The following is a 19,011-nucleotide window of genomic DNA, read 5'->3' as shown; positions in this document are numbered from 1 at the left end:
TATTCTTGACCTTCTTCTTAAAAAGATTGACGTGATGGATCTTAAATGTAGCGGGTAGGTGATTATATACTTTAATCGGCATGCAGCGCGTGCTGTTAGCGGTGAGAGCAAGTCTATGTAGAGGGGGTCTTACATTGTTACATCTTGTATTATATTTATGTACTGCGTTGTTTTCAAGAATCAAATTTCTTTTGCGTTTATGTACATATGTGGCGGCTTCAAGGATATACAGAGAGATGACAGTCAGAACGCCTAGATCGACAAACAGATGTCTGCATGAGGTACGACTTGCCACCTTGAAGATCGCTCTGATCGCACGTTTTGTATGCCTATAAGAGTATACAACAAATTGCCCAGTGTTATTAAAACCATTTTATCTGCCTCTCACTTTAAAAATGCAGTGAGAAAGTTACTAATTGCGAAAAGTTATTATTCTCTAAAGGAATATTTAGAGGACGTATTATAAAGAAATTCGCATATGTATGTTAAATCCTTTGTTAATTGTTTTTACTTGTTGTATTTTGAGTTGTAATGACATATCCCACAACGCTTTAGTTCAAGAGACGAATAAAAATTTTTATTATTATTATTATTATTAATTATTATTATCGACCGCTTGCGTGCGCGGTAATATGTGCAAACAAACTTTTTTTTTCTTGCAGATTTTTAAATTTTTCTTTTGTTTCGGAATAATTAATTGTCATTTTCAATCAATTAATTGTGTTGATTGAGTTTTCATGTCAGATTTGTCTTTTCGTGCCCAAGAATTGTCAGGTGTTAATGCAAATTCGTCTTTGGAATTTTCGGAAGTTGGTGGAAGCTACTGAGTCTCCCAAATTATTTTACTACTCAACATTGATACTTTTATTTGTGAGGCTGACGGGAGCCAGACATCTACGAGGAAATTAATTACAATTCTGTATTTCAAGGTGGGTTAGTTTTCAGCTAGCTGGACAAGTATTTTGTGAGTTGTTTAGTGACCGCATGTCATCGCAGGCGGCCGATATTTTACATAAAAGAAGAATTCGGTAGAAATAAGCTGGAAAGTTTAAAATAATAATATATCGATTATATATCGATTTGATGATGACTTGTGATGGTACCAACATCTTCATGGTCCACTGTCGTCCCGGTTGTGACTTTTGAACGGCCTCTGTTCGTTGCTCTGTAATTGTTCTTGCCACTATGTTGGGCACTGAGTATCTGCAATAGCTCCTCCATTTTTGTGTGAGACTATATCAAGATTCGACGAAATAAAAAAGTTGCCTATGAATTCTGTTCATACAGGCCGTCTAAATTCAGAAGGGCGCGTTCTGCAAATCTGTAACAGACTTCACAAACAAACAAGAGAAGTAGTGAATCGCGCTGCATATTATAAAATATTGTGAAGTAACGGGCGATCAAAAATGAGTTGCTGTCGAGTCGCATTTGGAAGTTCAAGTTTAGTACGATTTTTGATGTAAACAAAAATTCCAAAGGTGACTCGACAGCAACTCATTTTTTATCGCATAGTAGCAATGCTAACGCCTGACACGGAGGCAGTTGTATATTAAAACTGTATACCTCAATACGAATCAATAACTCGAATGACTTTACACTAGCAAAAGCAAAATTTTGATTAACCACGGGTTTCTCGTACAATATCACGTATGAAAGCATAAGCGTGGCGTTAAATTCAAGAAAATTACTTTCTGATGCACAATTAACTAAATTTCTATATGACAGTAATGCAATCTAATTAATTCAAATCATAACAAATAATGTGTCGTCAATAAAATGGGTTATAAATAAATAAATAGCGGAAGTAAGATCAGATGTATTGGGGCAATTTACCAGATAAAATGTCCAAAGTTTAATTTATTATACTTGCAGATACAATTCCGGAGCAAATATCTAAATCTACATAAACTTTGATGCGAGCTTTGATGTAAGTGCCTCACAGCTAATGACGGAATCACGGGATTAATTTTACCGGATTCTGTGAGTTTGAGGCTCTAAGGGCCTTTGGAAACCGTTAAAAACGCTTGAAGCAATGTTCTCATATGCAAAGTTAAAGGTTTTTAATCAAGAACAAAATTAAGCCTTTTAAGTGCTTTTGATTAAAGTTTTAAAAAGACACTGAAATATTCTTAACTCATGACCCTTTCAACCTCATGAATTAAAAACTCTTGGAGGTCCTAAAAATCTTTTGAAGGTTCTTAAATACCCGTAAATACCTTGAACTGCGGTATTAAAAACTATAGAGAGCTTTTGGCAAAGTCTATAAGAGCCTTGATCTTAAGGGCTAATGCATGCGCATGCTTTAGAATCCTCTATAGAGTTCGTAGAGGCTTCTGAAATTTGATTTGAAAAAGTAATAAATAATTAGCATTAATTTTCGGTTTACTATCTACGATGTAGGCGACTCTTGATATGGATGTGGATGGACATCCTTATCATATGCGCATGCATTCTCCAGTGTATAGGTAGTGTACATTCCAGTGAATCTCCCATGGATGTGCAAGGTACTGTACTGAAGGTTGTACATTCAACATCCATTTCATATACGTTCCTGGTAATAGATTGTTATCCATGTGGGGATACATTGTATATTTCACTGAAACTCCCATGGATATACAGTGTAGGTTTTTTCATGACAAAACGTGATATCCATTATATGTCCACTGAAAATCCACAATATTACATATGGATATTTTTTGTACATTACTTGTGTATGTGCTATGTGGGTAACCATTGCCTGATGTATGCAAAACAATGCGGGCACGGAGTCATTTTTCATTCAAGCATAAGTGTAGTGAAACAGAATGGAAACAAATATCGAGAAAAAAATGTCAAGAAACTTGAAGGAGAAAGTGGTGGGATCTTCTAAATGAAATCACAATTTTTGTCAGAATGGTCGGTTTTCATAACTGTTGGAATAGTTTATATTTACGCTGATAGAAGTTGAAAACAAGATGGAATTTATATTGGCGGTAGTACAATGCTACGTTCCACGGTTAGAACAGGCTACGAAGCAAAATGGTGGATTCACCGGACATGCAATTCTCACAAATCACTTTCCAATAAATGCGTCGCCATAAATAATATGATCGTTTCTCTTCTAGTTGCGTGCACATCTAGTACATATTTCATTTTATCTATCACTATATACGCGGTAACAGTTGTCTTATAAAGCCCCTAATTTATTTTTATTGTTATTAAATAATAATTTATTTCTAAAATCGCCGTAAGGAACTTTTATTAAAGACAAATTCCAAACAACAGCGAAAGCGTAAATTTCGACGTGAATTGTCGCAATAAACAATAATTACTTATTTGTCGCTCGTAGAGCCCGACGGCGTTCAAATTGAAAATCAATAAATTTTCGTCGCTACCAACTCTTTTAATTATGCTAAAATTGATTTAAAATTGAAAATAAAAAGCTAAAGCTGATTGTATTAGAATGCAAATTTGAGTACAAACTTGTCTAAGAGAAACGCGTCGCGTATAAATAATGTAACACTCTGATGATTTTATTTTGTAAAACCAGTTAAAGTGACAAGTTCTCCGTAATATTGCGAAAGAAAGTACATTTTCCCTCATAAAGTAAATAATCTCAAACTGCAGCTTTACAAGTAATAGTACTTAACATAAAGTTCGCTAAAACTTTGTAAATGCCTCAAAATATCTAAAACTATCAAAGTAATGACACGAAAAGGAGCTCGACGTTGTTGTCAATGCCATCAATTTGCCTAAACTCAAGTACCGCAGAATTAATCTAAACACTAAAGATTTTACAGTTAGTAAATTAAATGGGGGGATTTTGTTCAAATATTGTATCATCCGCAAGACCGTCTTGTGTAAACAGTTCTAGCAAAAATGTTAATTTTCTTGAGTAGAAAACCAGCGACTTCTGCCATATTGATTTTCAATTTAGTTGCATTAATATTTCGCTCCGAGAGTTAAGTGAAGTGTGTATTTAAGGGAAGTTGGAGTCATTATTATTGATGGGGTTGGCACCCTTGTAGCAGCGCTACCACCCTTGAAAAAGTCATTGGTTATTTATTTGCGCCAGAATACATTGAAGCTGTAATTTTCTAAAGTAAACATAAAAAGATAAAAACCTAAAAAATTCCGAGAGCCTTTGCCGTTCATAAAAAAATACATAATTTTAAAGTTTCACAAGCAGCTTGAAATACGAGTTGCAAGCTACTTTAAAAACCATTCATGCATCATCCCCTTGCCAATGCGGTTCGTTATTGATATAATAAATCTATTAATTTCTTATACGATGTGCTCCATGAACCGTTCGATATAATTAGGATCGGCCCTTTTCTGTTGTAGGATTATAAAAATGTCAGAAGCAGTTTGATTTCTGAAGGGATCGATTATCTCAAAATATGTTTAAAATTTTTCATGCGAGTTAACAATTTTTAATGCTTGGTTAAATTTGTTTTGTTGTCTGTTGTCGCTGCTTGTGAATGTTCTATTCCGTTGACGCTCTTTTGTTGCATTTAGCGTGCCAACTCAAAATAACAAAAACGCTGTAGAATATACAGATTCGCGAATACATATGGAAAGTGAATACGAGACTAGAATTTACATACCTGAAATTCAATGCCGTAACCAGTTACAGCCGCATTTATAAATCCTATTCTTCGAGCCATAATAGAATTTTGAGTAATTCACCTGATACAAATCAGTATTGTTGGTTGTGACAATCAAAATTTGCTTCACCACGGTTTACGCATTCGTTCGTATTTAATTACGCGGTGGTTCCCTTTTTTCTCCCTAAAATTTAACATCAATCGTTTCATTTTTAGATTACGATTATATTTAGTTCTAACCCCAAAATTCGAATTAGTGTTGTAGATAATATCTGTAATGGTTTATGTTCTCAAATAAAGAAAATTTGATATTAGCTAATTACGTTACCTATGCAGGATTAGCATGCCCTCCTTGCTCTATACAGGCTGTTTCACGCAAACCATTACCTAAAAGTATTGAGACTCCCATTCATAATTTAAAATAATAAAATAAATTTGCATACCAATACAGTTTTTCATGATCTATCGAAAGAATATACATATTACCATGATTGTTTCACTTCCGGTTTTGCCGGATGTGGTTAGCAACTTTCTTATTTTAAATAGAACACCCTGTATTTTATTACATTTTCGAGATATGAAAATCTACGGATACCACATTTCCCTATATCAAAGGTTTTGAAGTACTCAAGATTTTTCAAAATTGTTTGATTGCTTCTCTTTAGGGCCCGGTGTTCCCAAGTCAACAATGAATACAACGTTAATAAAGATGAAATAATAAACAGAAACAGGTCATGACAAAATTATTAACAAACATCAATTGAGATTTTGTTGAACGTGGCCAATGTTTTTTTTTTCAATACATATAGTAGCATCCCCTGATGATCTCCGTGGGTAGTCGCCTCTCAAATTCCTACTGCATCCATTGCCATCAATGACCTCCCTCAATGCCACCATTGATACAGAATAAAAGAACGAGCACGCAAGCGTTACCACGAGACGTTTCCTTTGCAGCATGAAACTCCAGGGCAAGTGCCAATGCCTCTTCCAGTTTCTCATGTCGCGCAAGTTTCAAAACTTGTTGAGTTTCCACGTCGCGAACACCATCTATGAAGGTATGTACCGCCAGTTGCTCGTTAAAGCTTTCTTGGCATTCATTGCAGAAGTTGCTCCATTTTATCTGACGTAGATCTGGTCTTGTTCACTTAAACACTATGACACTAGTGTAACGTACATTTAATTATGTCGTTTATTTATTTATATCTTTATAACAATATCACATAGCGTTTCGAAATTGGAACTCACGCGCGCCTCAATTTGCTTATACAGGGTGTTTCATGAGGAATGGTATATACGTTAATATGATATATTTGTGCATTTTAAGCAGGAAAGTTCCTAAAAACATGTACCCAAAGGTAACTGAGATACAACCAGTTAATGTATTACAATATGCCCTACAAGATAGTGCTTCTACCAAACCCGTACCGTGCATGTGATTGTTTAGTTTACAGTGACCAGAAAGTATGTACCAGTGTCTGTCCCTTCCATTGTTTTAGATCCATCGACTGTAGGGGTTGTTCGCATCGTGCCCGTGCAAGCCCACAACTCTACAACTCTAATTTTCAGACTACACATCGATTACTCTGGTAGCCAAAACCCTAATAAATCCAAAATCTCTCCCAAAACTAATTTCTACTATTAATAATAATATATTTATTGGTGGTGTATATAGACATATGCATGTTCTTCAACACGTCAAAGTAAGATAGAAAATGCAAATATAGTTCATACTACATTGATAAAATTACACTTGCAGAAGTCTTCAATACTGTAGAATGCGTTGCTGATCAATATACTTTTCATCTTGGCACTGAATTCCCTCTCTTCCAGATCTCTCAATGTATTGGGTAGCACATTGTAGCATGTTTTGATATAATAGTGGACGTCTCTTCCTTTGACTGTGCGGTAAGAATCCATAACCAAGTTTCTTTTGGATCTAATGTTGTAGTGGAACTTGTCACCTGTTTTCCAATAGAATGAAGATTCTTTTTTCGCCTGTATTAAACAGTTCAGAATATATAGGCATGGTAAAGTAAGGTAAACGATGCCTTGCAACACTCTCTATATTTGAGGCCATCAAGGATTCTAATGCATTTACGTTGTACAGCAAACACTTTGCCCGCATGGGCCGAATGACCCCAACACAAGATTGCGTAACTGAGAGTGGAGTGAAAATAGCCAAAATATGCTTGTAACAGTACTGGTTTAGTTACTTGCCACTTAAGGCTCCTCTGTAGTCAATTTGTATTTCAATGTTATTGCTATTGGTTAGACCACCAACAATACACATCTCTAGACGATTGTACCTATACTGTATTCAGAAAATAATGTTACTTTTCTCATTAACGCTGGGGGTGTTCCCAATAGTATTGCGATAAATGATATTATTGGATTTGCATCTTAAATGTATGGGAAAAACCGGATTTTTAAGGGCGAAAGTCGTTCAAAACAATCCTTACGGCTTGTTTAAATGAATAGAACAATAAGCACCCACCAGTCAGCAGTTCTCAACAGAATATAAATATTACACCAGTTACGATACGAAATTATGCTTGTATTTTATCAGTTCACATTAAAAATTACAACATTTGTTTGTTACAAATAAACATGAAAATATGTACATTATTTACTTAATTGCTACCTATTATAATAATCGACATGAATTAAGTCTATATGAATTCACGCGTCGTTGTCACTTTCACTTAAATAATCGCTTTCTTCATCACTTCCTGTATTTACAGTAAAAATCAAAGGCCTTACATCGTCTATAATTTTTTCACGATTGAAGGTATCCTTGATTATTTCTTCTGTATGGGTTACGCAGCGATTCCACACGTCTGGAGTTACTTTAGCTAACGCGTCGTTCCAGATTTTAAGAACATCTTCTTGTCTTCCCGGCGTAGCAACAATATGGTCATCGTAAAACTTTTTCGAAATTCCCCATACCAGTTCAATGGGATTGAAATGGCAATGGTAAGGCGGTAAACGCAGAACCTCGTGGCCATATTGTAATGCCATTTCATCGATAACATATTTAGTTATGGTTGCTTGACTGTGATTTTTTACAATTTCTAACAATTCGGCCTTAAACATCCCAGTATCAAATGGTCTATTCTTCATTTTCAACCAATTCGAAATTTCCTCTTTGGTTGAAGAAGCTGTTGGAATCTTTTCACTTTTCCGCGTGTGATAAGATGCATTGTCTAAAACAATAATTGAGGGCTGAGCAAGTTTCTTTAGGACAGATTCTTCAAACCATTTTTCAAATAGTTCGGCGTTCATATTGTCGTGGTAATCGAACGATTTGTTGGTACTCGAAAATATTAAGCTGCTGCCTTCTATAAAACCATTTCTGCCACCAGCATGAATAATTATGTATCGTTTACCATCTGAAGCCTTATGAGGTTGTTGCAAACTTTTAGCGCGGTCATCTTGCCAAGTACGCTTTGTTGCGCCTCTGCTAAACACCCAGGTTTCGTCTAAAAAAACGAAATCATGCGGAATTTCGGATTCGAGATTTTTGATGTATTTTCGCAAAAACACATTCCGCATGGAAACCACATGACTCTGTTCACACAAACCCCGTCTGTTATTGGTCATCTTAAATTTAAAGCCCATTTCTTTCAGTGCATAGAACAAGCTTGTTCTGCCCAAATCACACAAGTCTTTCAATTTTATCACCGCCAACAAAGTATCTAGAGTTACGTGCTCTTTATTTGCGTACATATCATAAATCAGACATCGGATGGTATGCTTTTTATTTTCTGGTAGGTCCGTCCTACGTGGTTTAGAACGGCGATATGGATTTCTTTTTAAATCACTTCCGATCTCTCGCATAGCACATGTCCTCACAACTGTTTGTTTCGATACTTGTACCGCATCCGCTGTTCTTTGTTGAACTGCCATTACTGAAGTAAGTACTCCACCATGATTTTTTTCTTTTACAAAATAATCATACACGTTCAACAAAATTTTACGTTTGGCCTCAGTGGCGTCCATTTTGACCAGGTTGTACAGGAAACTAAGTAAGTACAATTCAGTTGCAATATATATAGAACCCCTTCCTAAAGGCATTAACAAATATTTTCTTATCTTCTTTTACTTATAAAACATTAATATTGATTACAATAATTAGGAAATCATTATGGTACAAGTACAAATCTAAATATAATTAACTTCTGAGGTAAACAAGCGTTTATTGTAGTGAAAGTGATAACGATAATACCCCTAGCACATTATGTGCATATTTGCATATCATTACATTATATAGGTACGTATTACGTATCAATTGAATATCATATAAGTTTTTAGCGCATTTTACGAACGTAAAATTGCCGTTATTTTACCATTTAAAGACAAGCGTTATACCTTCGTATCGAAATTGGTGTAATATTTATAATTTGTTGAGAACTGCTGACTGCTAGGTGATTGGTGCTTATTGTTCTATTCATTTAAACAAACCGTAAGGATGGTTTTGAACGAATTTCGCCCTTAAAAATCCGGTTTTTCCGATACATTTAAGATGCAAATCCAATAATACCATTTATCGCAATACTATTGGGAACACCCCCAGCGTTAATGAGAAAAGTAACATTATTTTCTGAATACACTATACTCCTTGATTGAGACCAACGATGTATCTCTATCCTTTCCAGTTTTGCATATTCTCTTCATTTATTGTTAAACACAATAGACCATGTATAATGGTCAAGGACTAATATTATGTAAACAAGTTTAGGCGAAAAGCTGTACAATATTTTAATGGAGATTTCTTTTACTATTGAGTAAATTACTTATTCAATGCATTTACTGCATTTTTCTATAATGACACCTTCTGTAAATTACCTGGTTCTTAGGTCATTAGTGGACTAGATTAGCATTCTTTGTTAACATTTTTAATTACCCCTTTATTTCCTGTGAGTTTTTCTAATCAATTTTACTGATTTATAGATTTTTATAGTTATTAGATAGACAATGTGCATGAATGAATTCACTTAGGACTTAGGTATGGTAGAACCTAATAAACCGGCATTTCGAACACCTAAAATAAATCTCTTTATTTTCTTATACAATAATGGTGAACAACAAAAAATGTATTTTTTTTAATAAAAATGGTAGTTAACATTTCAAATTCTGTTACAATGAATAAAAGTATAACATATACCGATTTTTAAATAAATTCTTATCTTTTTAAAAAATAATAATTGTACATTTACCGTTATACCATTGAAAGGTGCTTATTCAATGGTTATACTTATTTATATTCATGCACAACCCATGTAGAATTTTTCCGAACATCTTCTGTTTCTGTGCAGCAAGATGACTTCGCTTTTTTGTCCTAAATTGAGAATTCAGTTGTAAAATTTGTTGATTCCGCGGTTGATCCTCTATTTTCTGAGAGGCAAGATCCGAGATGAATCAGTTCATATTCGCTAAGTTGATGTGAAGTTTGCGGGATTCCATCATATTCTCAAACGGAAAAAATAAATAGTTGAAATTTTTTAAAAGTGGGAGAATTTTTTTACCCACCACTAATCACCGGGAAAACCCAAAATTTCACCCATGTTTTGATACAAATACTCATTTTCGTGATGTCTCACTACCTTGACTTGACATGAGCAAAACAATGACACTTTTTTTAAATAAATTTGTCAGTGTCGCCTTTAGTTATCGTATCCCGCTTAGAAATTTAGCTAAAAAGGGGAATTGGAACATTTTTTGTAACAGTTAAAATGAACAAGTGCAATCGAGTTTCTTTGAAATGGTAGGCTCAGAATGTGAAAACTATTGGGCGCAAATTTCTGGCCAATTTATTTGTAAAAATCGAAATTTGTCGTTCCTTTATTTTTTTGATAAGCGGATATTCCTGATATCTGATCATATTGAAAAAATAAGTAGCACTTCCCTCTCTGTCTTGACTCAGAATTTGTGAATTGTGATACTGTGCTACCCGCTTGTGTGGTGGTCATGCGTTAGTCCAAAAAATCAAAACGGTGCCACATTTCTACACAAGAACAAATTTGCGGCAAAAATGCTTCTAATTACTGGTACAGTCGTATTCCGGCCTAGGGCTAGGGGTTTAGCTAAAAATTGGGCTACTATTTGATACCTTCCTAAACAAATTTCTTGAAGCATCCTGATAGAATGAAAAAGGTTTTAGAAATCAAAAATTATTTCCAATGTACCTACAATAAATATGCATTTAGTACACTTTTCGTCTTGGGAATATGTGACATTATGATTCACAAATCAACAGCATCCATGCACATTAGCTAATTATATAGTAATTTATCTAATCCATATCATTAGGAACGGCGTAACAATGTGCAGGATAATGCCAGGTAGTTTCTTTTGTTTTCCCTTTCAAGTAATGAGTTGTCGCCTCAGGAGTTATAGTGCAATATGAGTTGCCTATCCTTACGTTAGCGTTTTGATTTTTTTCTAAAGATCGCGATACATATTTTTTAAAATAAATGCATTATCATAATAGGTGGAAATAATATCTTTAAGTACCGCCGTAGGAAATACTGTCGGATTTCCAAATTGGTGCTGTAGGTTTTTCTACTCCTATTACAACGGCTGTTATATACGAAAAACGATTTTTCTATTCATCGATCTTCCTAAAAAACTAAGACATATATTTCAACTTTTTTTAAGTACCGCCGTTCTTTTCATCATTGCAAAGAATATCCACTATCGAGAATTTGTTAGACTGCAACTACAAAAGCAGCATTTCATAAGAAAGTTTAGCTATTTTTCCAATATGGCGGATTGACTACAGAGGAGCCTTAAGATTTCTCAGCACAAACATTTATTTAGACAACTTTCTACACAGCTGTGTAGCATGTTCCGCCAATGTGAGTTTGTTGTCTACGTAGACACCCAGCAGCTTGACAGGACAGCCTTTCTCAATTTTACCAAGACTAAGGGTTAAAGATTGGATCTTCTGGTCGTTTACCATAAGGCGATTACTGAGAAACCACTGTGATATCTTTGAAAGTAATCGTATGGTTTCCTGTTCTAACATTTCTCTGTTATCCGCAGGTGTGATGACTGTTGTATCGTGTGCGAAGAGAGTCATGTGTTGGCGTGAAGTTGTTTATGTCGTAGACTAGTCATTAATGAAGATTAGAAATAGTGTTGGGCCCATTACTGACCCTTGAGGAACACCCGTTCTGTTGGTTGCTTGTTTAGATTTATAGCCTCCTATACTGACATACTGTGTGCGTCCTGTGAGGTAAGATTGTAATAAAGATATGCGGTTTTTGTCAAATTTATATTTTGCAAGTTTTTCTAGTAGCAAGCCATGACTGACACAGTTAAAAGCTTTGGTAAGATCAAGGAGTGATACTTGAGATGGTTGCTTTGATTCAAAACCTTGCTGCACAAAGCTTAAGAGGTGATTTATAGCTGCAGTTGTAGATTTCCGATCTCTGAATTCAAATTGATAAACATTGAATAAGTTGTTGGTTTCAAAATAATTTTGCATCTGTCTTTGTATTGCTGTTTCGAATATCTTTCCAATAATTGGAATGATTGAGATTGGCCTGTAGTTTGATGCTTCCTGGGGAGAGCCCTTTTTGTAAATTGGGACGACTCTTACACATTTTAAGCAATCGGGAAAAATTCCATCAATAATGCACTGGTTGATAAGTTTACACAGGGGATACACTATCACATTTTTCAATGATTTTATAATTTTCACAGTTAGATTAAATGGATCCTTACTGGGTGTGTTTTTAAGTTTCGATATAATGTCGCTTAGTTCAATGTAACTTAACTGCTTGAAGGTAAATTGTAAGTGACTGGGTATATTTAGCTTATTGCAGTAATGGATTTGTGTCAGATTTGGGTAGGTTATAGAAGTTCCCACCTCACTGAAAAATGTATTCAGTGCGTCCGCTGACAAGCTGGATGAAGGGTCTTCCTGTTTCACAGGTTTACTACTTTTTATAACATCCCAAGCGGCCTTTTGTATGTTGGATGCCCCACTAATGTAAACATCGTTTGCCCTCTTTTTGAAGATGTTAATTTCAGCTCTATATTGCTTCCTGAATGCCTTGAGTGTAGTGCGACTAACAATCCTACAATCCTTGTAGAAGATCTCTGCTTCTCCTTATATGTTGGTTAAACCAATGTATTTTGCGAGCATTTGTACGATTACTAGCTTCCAGCTTGGATTTACAAACAAAAGAAGAATCACATTCAGTAGTAATAAATTCCATAAATGAGATAAATTTTTCGTTAGCTGTTTTGTTGCTATCGATGATTGGTGACCAATCAGCATTCTCTACTGTGTTGTACAATTTGGTTAATCCCTGCCAGGTAATTGATTATTTTGTAGTACTGCCTTTTTTTAATATGAAGTGTAATAACTAAGTCCCGCAATGTTTTTCAATTGCGTCAATTGGAATCGTTATATTCACGTAAGCACAGAAGAAACAGGTTGTTCTTTCCCACTGAAATTCAGCTGACTTGGCTTGTTACGATATAAGTGTGATTTCATGCTGACTTCGCACTTGTAACGAAATACCCATAATTAAAACGACTGCATATGAGCTAAATTCTCGATATAGTGTCGCCCCGGCATCATACAAAAAGAATGCTTTCTTGAAATGAACTGTAAGGACAAAGTTCATTTCCAAAAAATCTACATGAGTCCTTCGAAAAGCTCTTGTTTCTCTTCCTCGTTTATTGCTATACGCGCAAATTTCTTGTCATGCCAATCACATTCAATTAGTCCAATCCAAATTGAAAATAATAGCACCGTCATCCAGTTAAGTGGTTCCGATAGTAGTTTCTGTTGCGTTATCGTTGCACTCAGTAGTTATCACGAACTTTAAATACGTGCGGTAATCCACACCCATTTACATTCAACCGCGCTTCTTCAACTGCAAGATGTGGGTGCTCTTCAAACTGTGCCTCCTGGTCGGCAGTGCGAGTGCCGCGAGAATTTTGGGAGTCGTTCTCACTCCCGCCTACAGCCACCAGGTGGTTTATAAACCGCTATGGAGAGAACTTTCACTGCGCGGTCACCAGGTGACGACGATTACATCCCATCCTCTCAAGGATCCGAGGTTAACCAACTTGACGGAGATCGATTTGAGCGTATTTACTAAATCTTCAAGTAAAGGGATCAAGCAGATGATGGAGGATAGCGGAATGAATTTTTTTCAAAAGACGCGACGCATGTTCCCGATCATCGTCGACATGGTGGACAAGCAATTGGAACATCCGGCGGTTCGCGAGCTGCTGAACGACAAAAATGCCAAGTTCGATCTGGTCATCATGGAGCACCTGTGGGATAGCGTACTGGCTTTTGCAGTGAGATTCAATTGTCCTTACATTGGGATGCTCTCCGTCGATGCTCCGAGCGGTATGCTTAGATACGTCGGCAATCCCGTGCACTCCAGCTTATACCCGGACACGTTTTTGCCGTATGGAAACAAGTTATCACTGTTTGAACGCGTTACCAGTTTCGTTACCGATATTGGTTTTACTCTCTACAATGAACACGTAGTGGAAAAAATGTGGCAGAAAGTAATAGAGAAGCACTTTGGAAGCGACTACCCACCAATTCAGGAGATGGCCCAAAATATCAGCATGCTATTCGTCAATGCGGACCCCATTTTCCACCACAATAGGCCTCTGGTTCCGGCTGTAGTACAAATCGGCGGAGGTTCCCATAGAAGTCCACCCAAACCTCTTCCCAAGGTAAGTCAAGGTTGTCACAAGGTCGTTTCCATACATGCTCCAATTGCAGGATCTTCAACTGTTATTAGACAGCGCCACGAACGGGTTTATTTACTTTAGTTTGGGATCAAACGTTCAAAGTGAATACCTTCCTAACAAGACCATACAAACCATTCTGGACGTTTTTGCTGAGCTGCCGTATACTGTACTGTGGAAATATGGAGAAGAAATCCCAGACAAGCCCATAAACGTGGTGATCTCAAAGTGGCTTCCACAGGAAGATGTGCTAAGTAGGCGAAATCGACTTTGTTACCATTTCGTTTAATTGCGTTCTTAGGGCACCCCAACATTAAACTGTTCATAACACAAGGAGGCCTACAATCCATGGACGAAGCGATACACTCTCACGTACCAATGGTCGGCATCCCATTCATTGGCGATCAACCGTACAACGTGAAAAAGATGGAAAGTATGGGCTTTGGATTGGCAATAGACCCCGCTGAGATAAAAGGAGATCGTTTCAAGCAGGCTATTTTGGAGGTCATCAACAATCCACAGTAAGGGAACTCGGTAACGGCGTTTTGCCACTAACATTTGCGTACTAGGTACCGAAATACTCTTGCCAAGTTAGCTGAACTGGCGAGAGATCAACCAATGAGCGGACTTGAAAAGGCAGTCTGGTGGACTGAGTACGTGATTCGTCATAAAGGAGCGAAACATCTGAGAAGTCCACTACTGGACATACCATGGTATCAGTATCTGCTCCTGGACGTTATCGGGACTTTGCTGTTCATCGCCTCGGTTACACTACTGATAGCAGTTTTGATTCTTAGGTCACTAATCAGATTTGTCAGTCGGAAAGTGACGGCACTATCTGCGTTGCGAACGAAGAAAAGCCAATAAGCTGGCACGAATTGCTAATATTATTTAGGTAGATTTAAGCGTTAAGATACAAATAAACACACAATTCGATCTCACCTTCTTGTTGTAAATGCACTAAGAGACCGCTTCTTCCTTCCAATTTCTTGAAGCCTTCTTCGGTCATTTTTTCCTTCGGTACCATTCGAACTTTTTTTACTTTTCGATTGCAACTTTACCTATTTCTACAAACAAAATGTAAAGCTCCCGTTGCAGTCTATGTATTGTTGAATAAGGTGAAACGTCCATTTCGAGTACGGTGAACTGGGATTCCCATTTCGTACGCGTATCTTCGATAAGTTAAACCAAACTAAACTGTTTTTAATTCATTACTCCTTTTCCCGATTTCTGAAAAATATGGGATTGATATCAGACTTCAGGTTTTTAAAGCGCGCTTTTTTTTAGATAACGTCCCGCTCAAATGGACGGGTTTTCTGTAGCTCATTAAAATTAAATGTTGCTACTTATACTCACTTGCCTTTCCGGACGGAAGTTTCGGAAAACGGAGTTCTAATTGAACCCATTGTCTCTTAGAATTTACAGAAACTTTCACTACCTTACCGTTCCAATGCTCCCTTTAAATTTACCATGGAAAACAAAACCTGCTAATAATGGTTTATCATTGTCTCAAATTCAAAAATATTAATTTTTCGGCAGCTACAAAAACAACTGAGATACTCCCACAGGAACGATCGCAAAACTGAGAAATTCATTACTTAGCTTACGTGCGTTATCGGTGAAAAACAATGAAACAAAAATGAAAACACGGAAAACTCGTCTCGTCTCCTAGAGCAAATAAGTAAATTTGAAAACTCCTTAGTAACGAAGCGCCAAGCTTCTAGATACCGGGTGTTCAGCAAAGCTGGTCGACTTCACAAATATACGGTGTGGTCATGAAACTTCAGGGGGGTAAATGGGTGCTTCGTTACAAAGTAAACATCCGGTCTTCAACCGGCCACCGCTCCATTGCGACTGGTGACATAAATGGCAACTCCTTTGGAAGGATTATGACAGGTCCCCCTCACTCCAGATACCTCTCCTACTTGAACACTATCCTAATGAAAATGATAATAATATGAGTAAATGCCTAAATCTTAAGTACCATTTGATTGTTGTCGTGCTTTTTAGACGTAAAGGTCAATAACCAAACAATTTGTTTATAAACGTGCGATAGTTTTGAAAATTGGCACACATGCAGCGCTACGTAGACAATCGGGCCAAACAGTTACTGTAAAAATGATGAATGCGTGAAGATCCCAAGGATCGTTAGGTATTCAGTTGTATGGGATTTTTTTACGATCCAGGTGCAATTCTTGACAAACTTCTACTCATTTTTCTAGAATAATTTGGAAGTGCTCTCAACCTGCTTGCTTCTCACCTTTGATTTTAGTTTATTCCTAAACGGGCAGCCAAACTAAACAAAAAAAATTTCCACAAAAACTATGGAAAACCACAACAAATAAAACTTTACTTCCAGATTGAGGTTTCCCAACCAGGCTATCATCATTTGTCTGGATCAGTTTTCTATTCATAAAAATTGATATAAATTGACAGGACTACAGAAAGGGTGTTTAACATGTCGCTACATGAAGACGCTTCGACGAAGAATGTTCAGATTAACGGTCAACAAAGTCAAAAATAAAATGCTTCCTCACTTCTGAACATCTGCCTTAAATCACTCGGCATTTTTCTATGATCGAGTCGCACGACCTGCATACATATTTAAACACTACCTTTCATTATTAGGTTACTATAGGAATGAAAAATCCCGACAAGTCCTTTGAGGTGGCCCCTCATAGTGAAAAGCAAGTGTAGAATTTTAAAGGTTTGGATACAAGGGTGAATGATGTTTGAGGTCAAAGTAAATATTTGAATGGAGATTTTCAAGTTTGAATCACGATACATTTTAAAGGGACAAAAGCTTTTAAAACTGCTATCCTTTCCGGAAAATGGTAATCTATGACCGTAAGGGAAAATTTTATACCCCTAATTCTATTGACATTTTCTGAAGTAGTTTTTGTTTTTCTGTCGTGTAACATATTCTTTTTTGTTTCAGTTTAAATTTGCCGGATCTTCCCGCAAGGAAGTTTGTTGCTGTACTACTGGGGATCGCTATAAACTATGCGAAAGTAAACGCAGGATGAACTGCCACAGAAGGCACAATTGTATTCGGTAGGTCGATGATTTATTACATGAATGTTGTGTGTAATATTTGTCGTCGTTTACTGAGCAGAATTTCCGAAATTACAAGAAAATCAACCGGAACGTAGATAGGCGCTCTCTGGAACGTAATTAAAGTGCGGACCGCATTTTGCGGCCAAATGAGTGTTTCCGTCTATACATTTAAACCTCTACGTTTAAACTTTAATATTCATGTCCCTACTAAGCGATACCACATTGATGCAAAAACTGGGACACTTCAACTCGGTTGAGATTTGCAATTTACTCCTCCTGGTCCGGGCGACCTTTTTATATTAGTTTAGTATACTCTTTCTCGATGAAAGTCAACCTATCTCCCTTCTAATCTTCTGCCTATTTCGATTATTGATATAGCTATATATTTCAGGAATCTACCTTCCTGCAATGAACGGGAACGTATTCGTTATCCTCCATTTCCAATCCATCTACGTCATCAACTCTTATCTTTCACATCGTTCTTTCGTTAATTTTTATTAATTTGTTGTACGCTTCACTCCTGTGGGTATTTCACAAAATGATTAAAATTTACACTTAGCGTGATCAATACCGACGATTTGTGTAAAAATGCTCAAACGCTGAGAAGAAAATGAACTCGCCGGAAATCCACCTGAGCACCAAAAATAAAAGCATCCATCTACAAATTAAAGCAGATGTTTCTGGATTTTAATAATGTGGGTAATGTTTACACATTGTGAAAGTAAATAAATTCGGGCATCTTTTGAATCTTCTTCGCGAACATAAATATTGAAATTAAAATTATCGATTCACGTTTATTTGTTGAAAATAGAACTTTTCCAAAGTAAAAAATTCATTATATTTCCACTGTTTATTTTCGTTTTCGTTGCTCCGATTATTCTGACCGTAAAAAAATCTCATTTCAATTGCATTGTTGTGATTTAATACGTAAATTAATGAATAGAAGCGAAGCGGTGAAAATTAAATGGGTTTCTTTCAGCAACACTGGAAAATAATTCGGATAATCTTAATAATTCGTTCACGCGCCCAGTGTTTTCCTGTGGCATTTGCCTGATCAAGCACTTGTTCTACAAAGATCAACACGCGTTGTCTGTATTCCAGGGAATTTCACTTTTGTAGGTTGTTTTTGAAATGGGTTAATTAACTTTTAAAAATAATTAAGCGGCGTCTGTTATTTTTTGTGGTAATTTTAACTACACAGTCTATTTTAGATAACACGGAGCGTGAGCAAACAAAATATAGAAACAATAAAATCGGTTTTTATTGCAGTAATTTGTCTACTTACATTATCGCGAGTGTGGTGCCAGTAGCTTGCCAACGAGAAAAAAAACATTAGTAGTAAAGGCGCCATATAGATTAAAAAAAAAGTCATTGGCTGAAGCTGAACGTTTTTCATTTCTTTCGTGGATATGACAGATCTACTCAGATTTTATGAGGTGATGGGTGTAACCTGTCTACAAACATTCATTTTTCTGTTTTTTTTGCGTTCGCCTCTTAATCAATTATTATGCAGTCTATTAAAGTGGGTATTAGAACTGAGTACATTCTGTAACGGTGCTTATTAATAAAATAAATAATAAAATAAAAATAAAAATAAAAGTTAACAAATTCTTCTTATACTGCGCTTACACCTATTCGC

The 19,011-nt window shown here is 36.3% G+C and overlaps 1 protein-coding gene and 1 long non-coding RNA gene across 2 annotated transcripts in view; both read left to right on the top strand.

Annotated features, from left to right (window-relative positions):
* The window catches only part of LOC116175827, a 104,722-nt gene extending 87,352 nt beyond the window's left edge, over nucleotides 1-17,370 (top strand). The window contains exon 4 of the long non-coding RNA XR_004146360.1: nucleotides 17,254-17,370. This is a non-coding gene — a long non-coding RNA (uncharacterized LOC116175827). The remainder of the gene's footprint in view (nucleotides 1-17,253) is intronic.
* Nucleotides 13,417-15,256, top strand: LOC116175826 (UDP-glucuronosyltransferase 2B7-like). Its single transcript, XM_031494144.1, has 4 exons — nucleotides 13,417-14,300; nucleotides 14,350-14,569; nucleotides 14,617-14,836; nucleotides 14,885-15,256. The coding sequence occupies exons 1-4, from the start codon at nucleotides 13,485-13,487 to the stop codon at nucleotides 15,180-15,182; spliced, it is 1,554 nt and encodes a 517-aa protein (XP_031350004.1). The 5' UTR covers nucleotides 13,417-13,484; the 3' UTR covers nucleotides 15,183-15,256.
* Nucleotides 17,371-19,011: the final 1,641 nt, after the last annotated feature.

The sequence above is a fragment of the Photinus pyralis genome, unplaced genomic scaffold (genome assembly GCF_008802855.1).
Source record: "Photinus pyralis isolate 1611_PpyrPB1 unplaced genomic scaffold, Ppyr1.3 Ppyr1.4_LG7, whole genome shotgun sequence".
Taxonomy (NCBI): Eukaryota; Metazoa; Arthropoda; class Insecta; order Coleoptera; family Lampyridae; genus Photinus; species Photinus pyralis.
The sequence above is the reverse complement of the archived record's forward strand: the minus strand, read 5'-3'. Positions and strand labels throughout refer to the sequence as shown.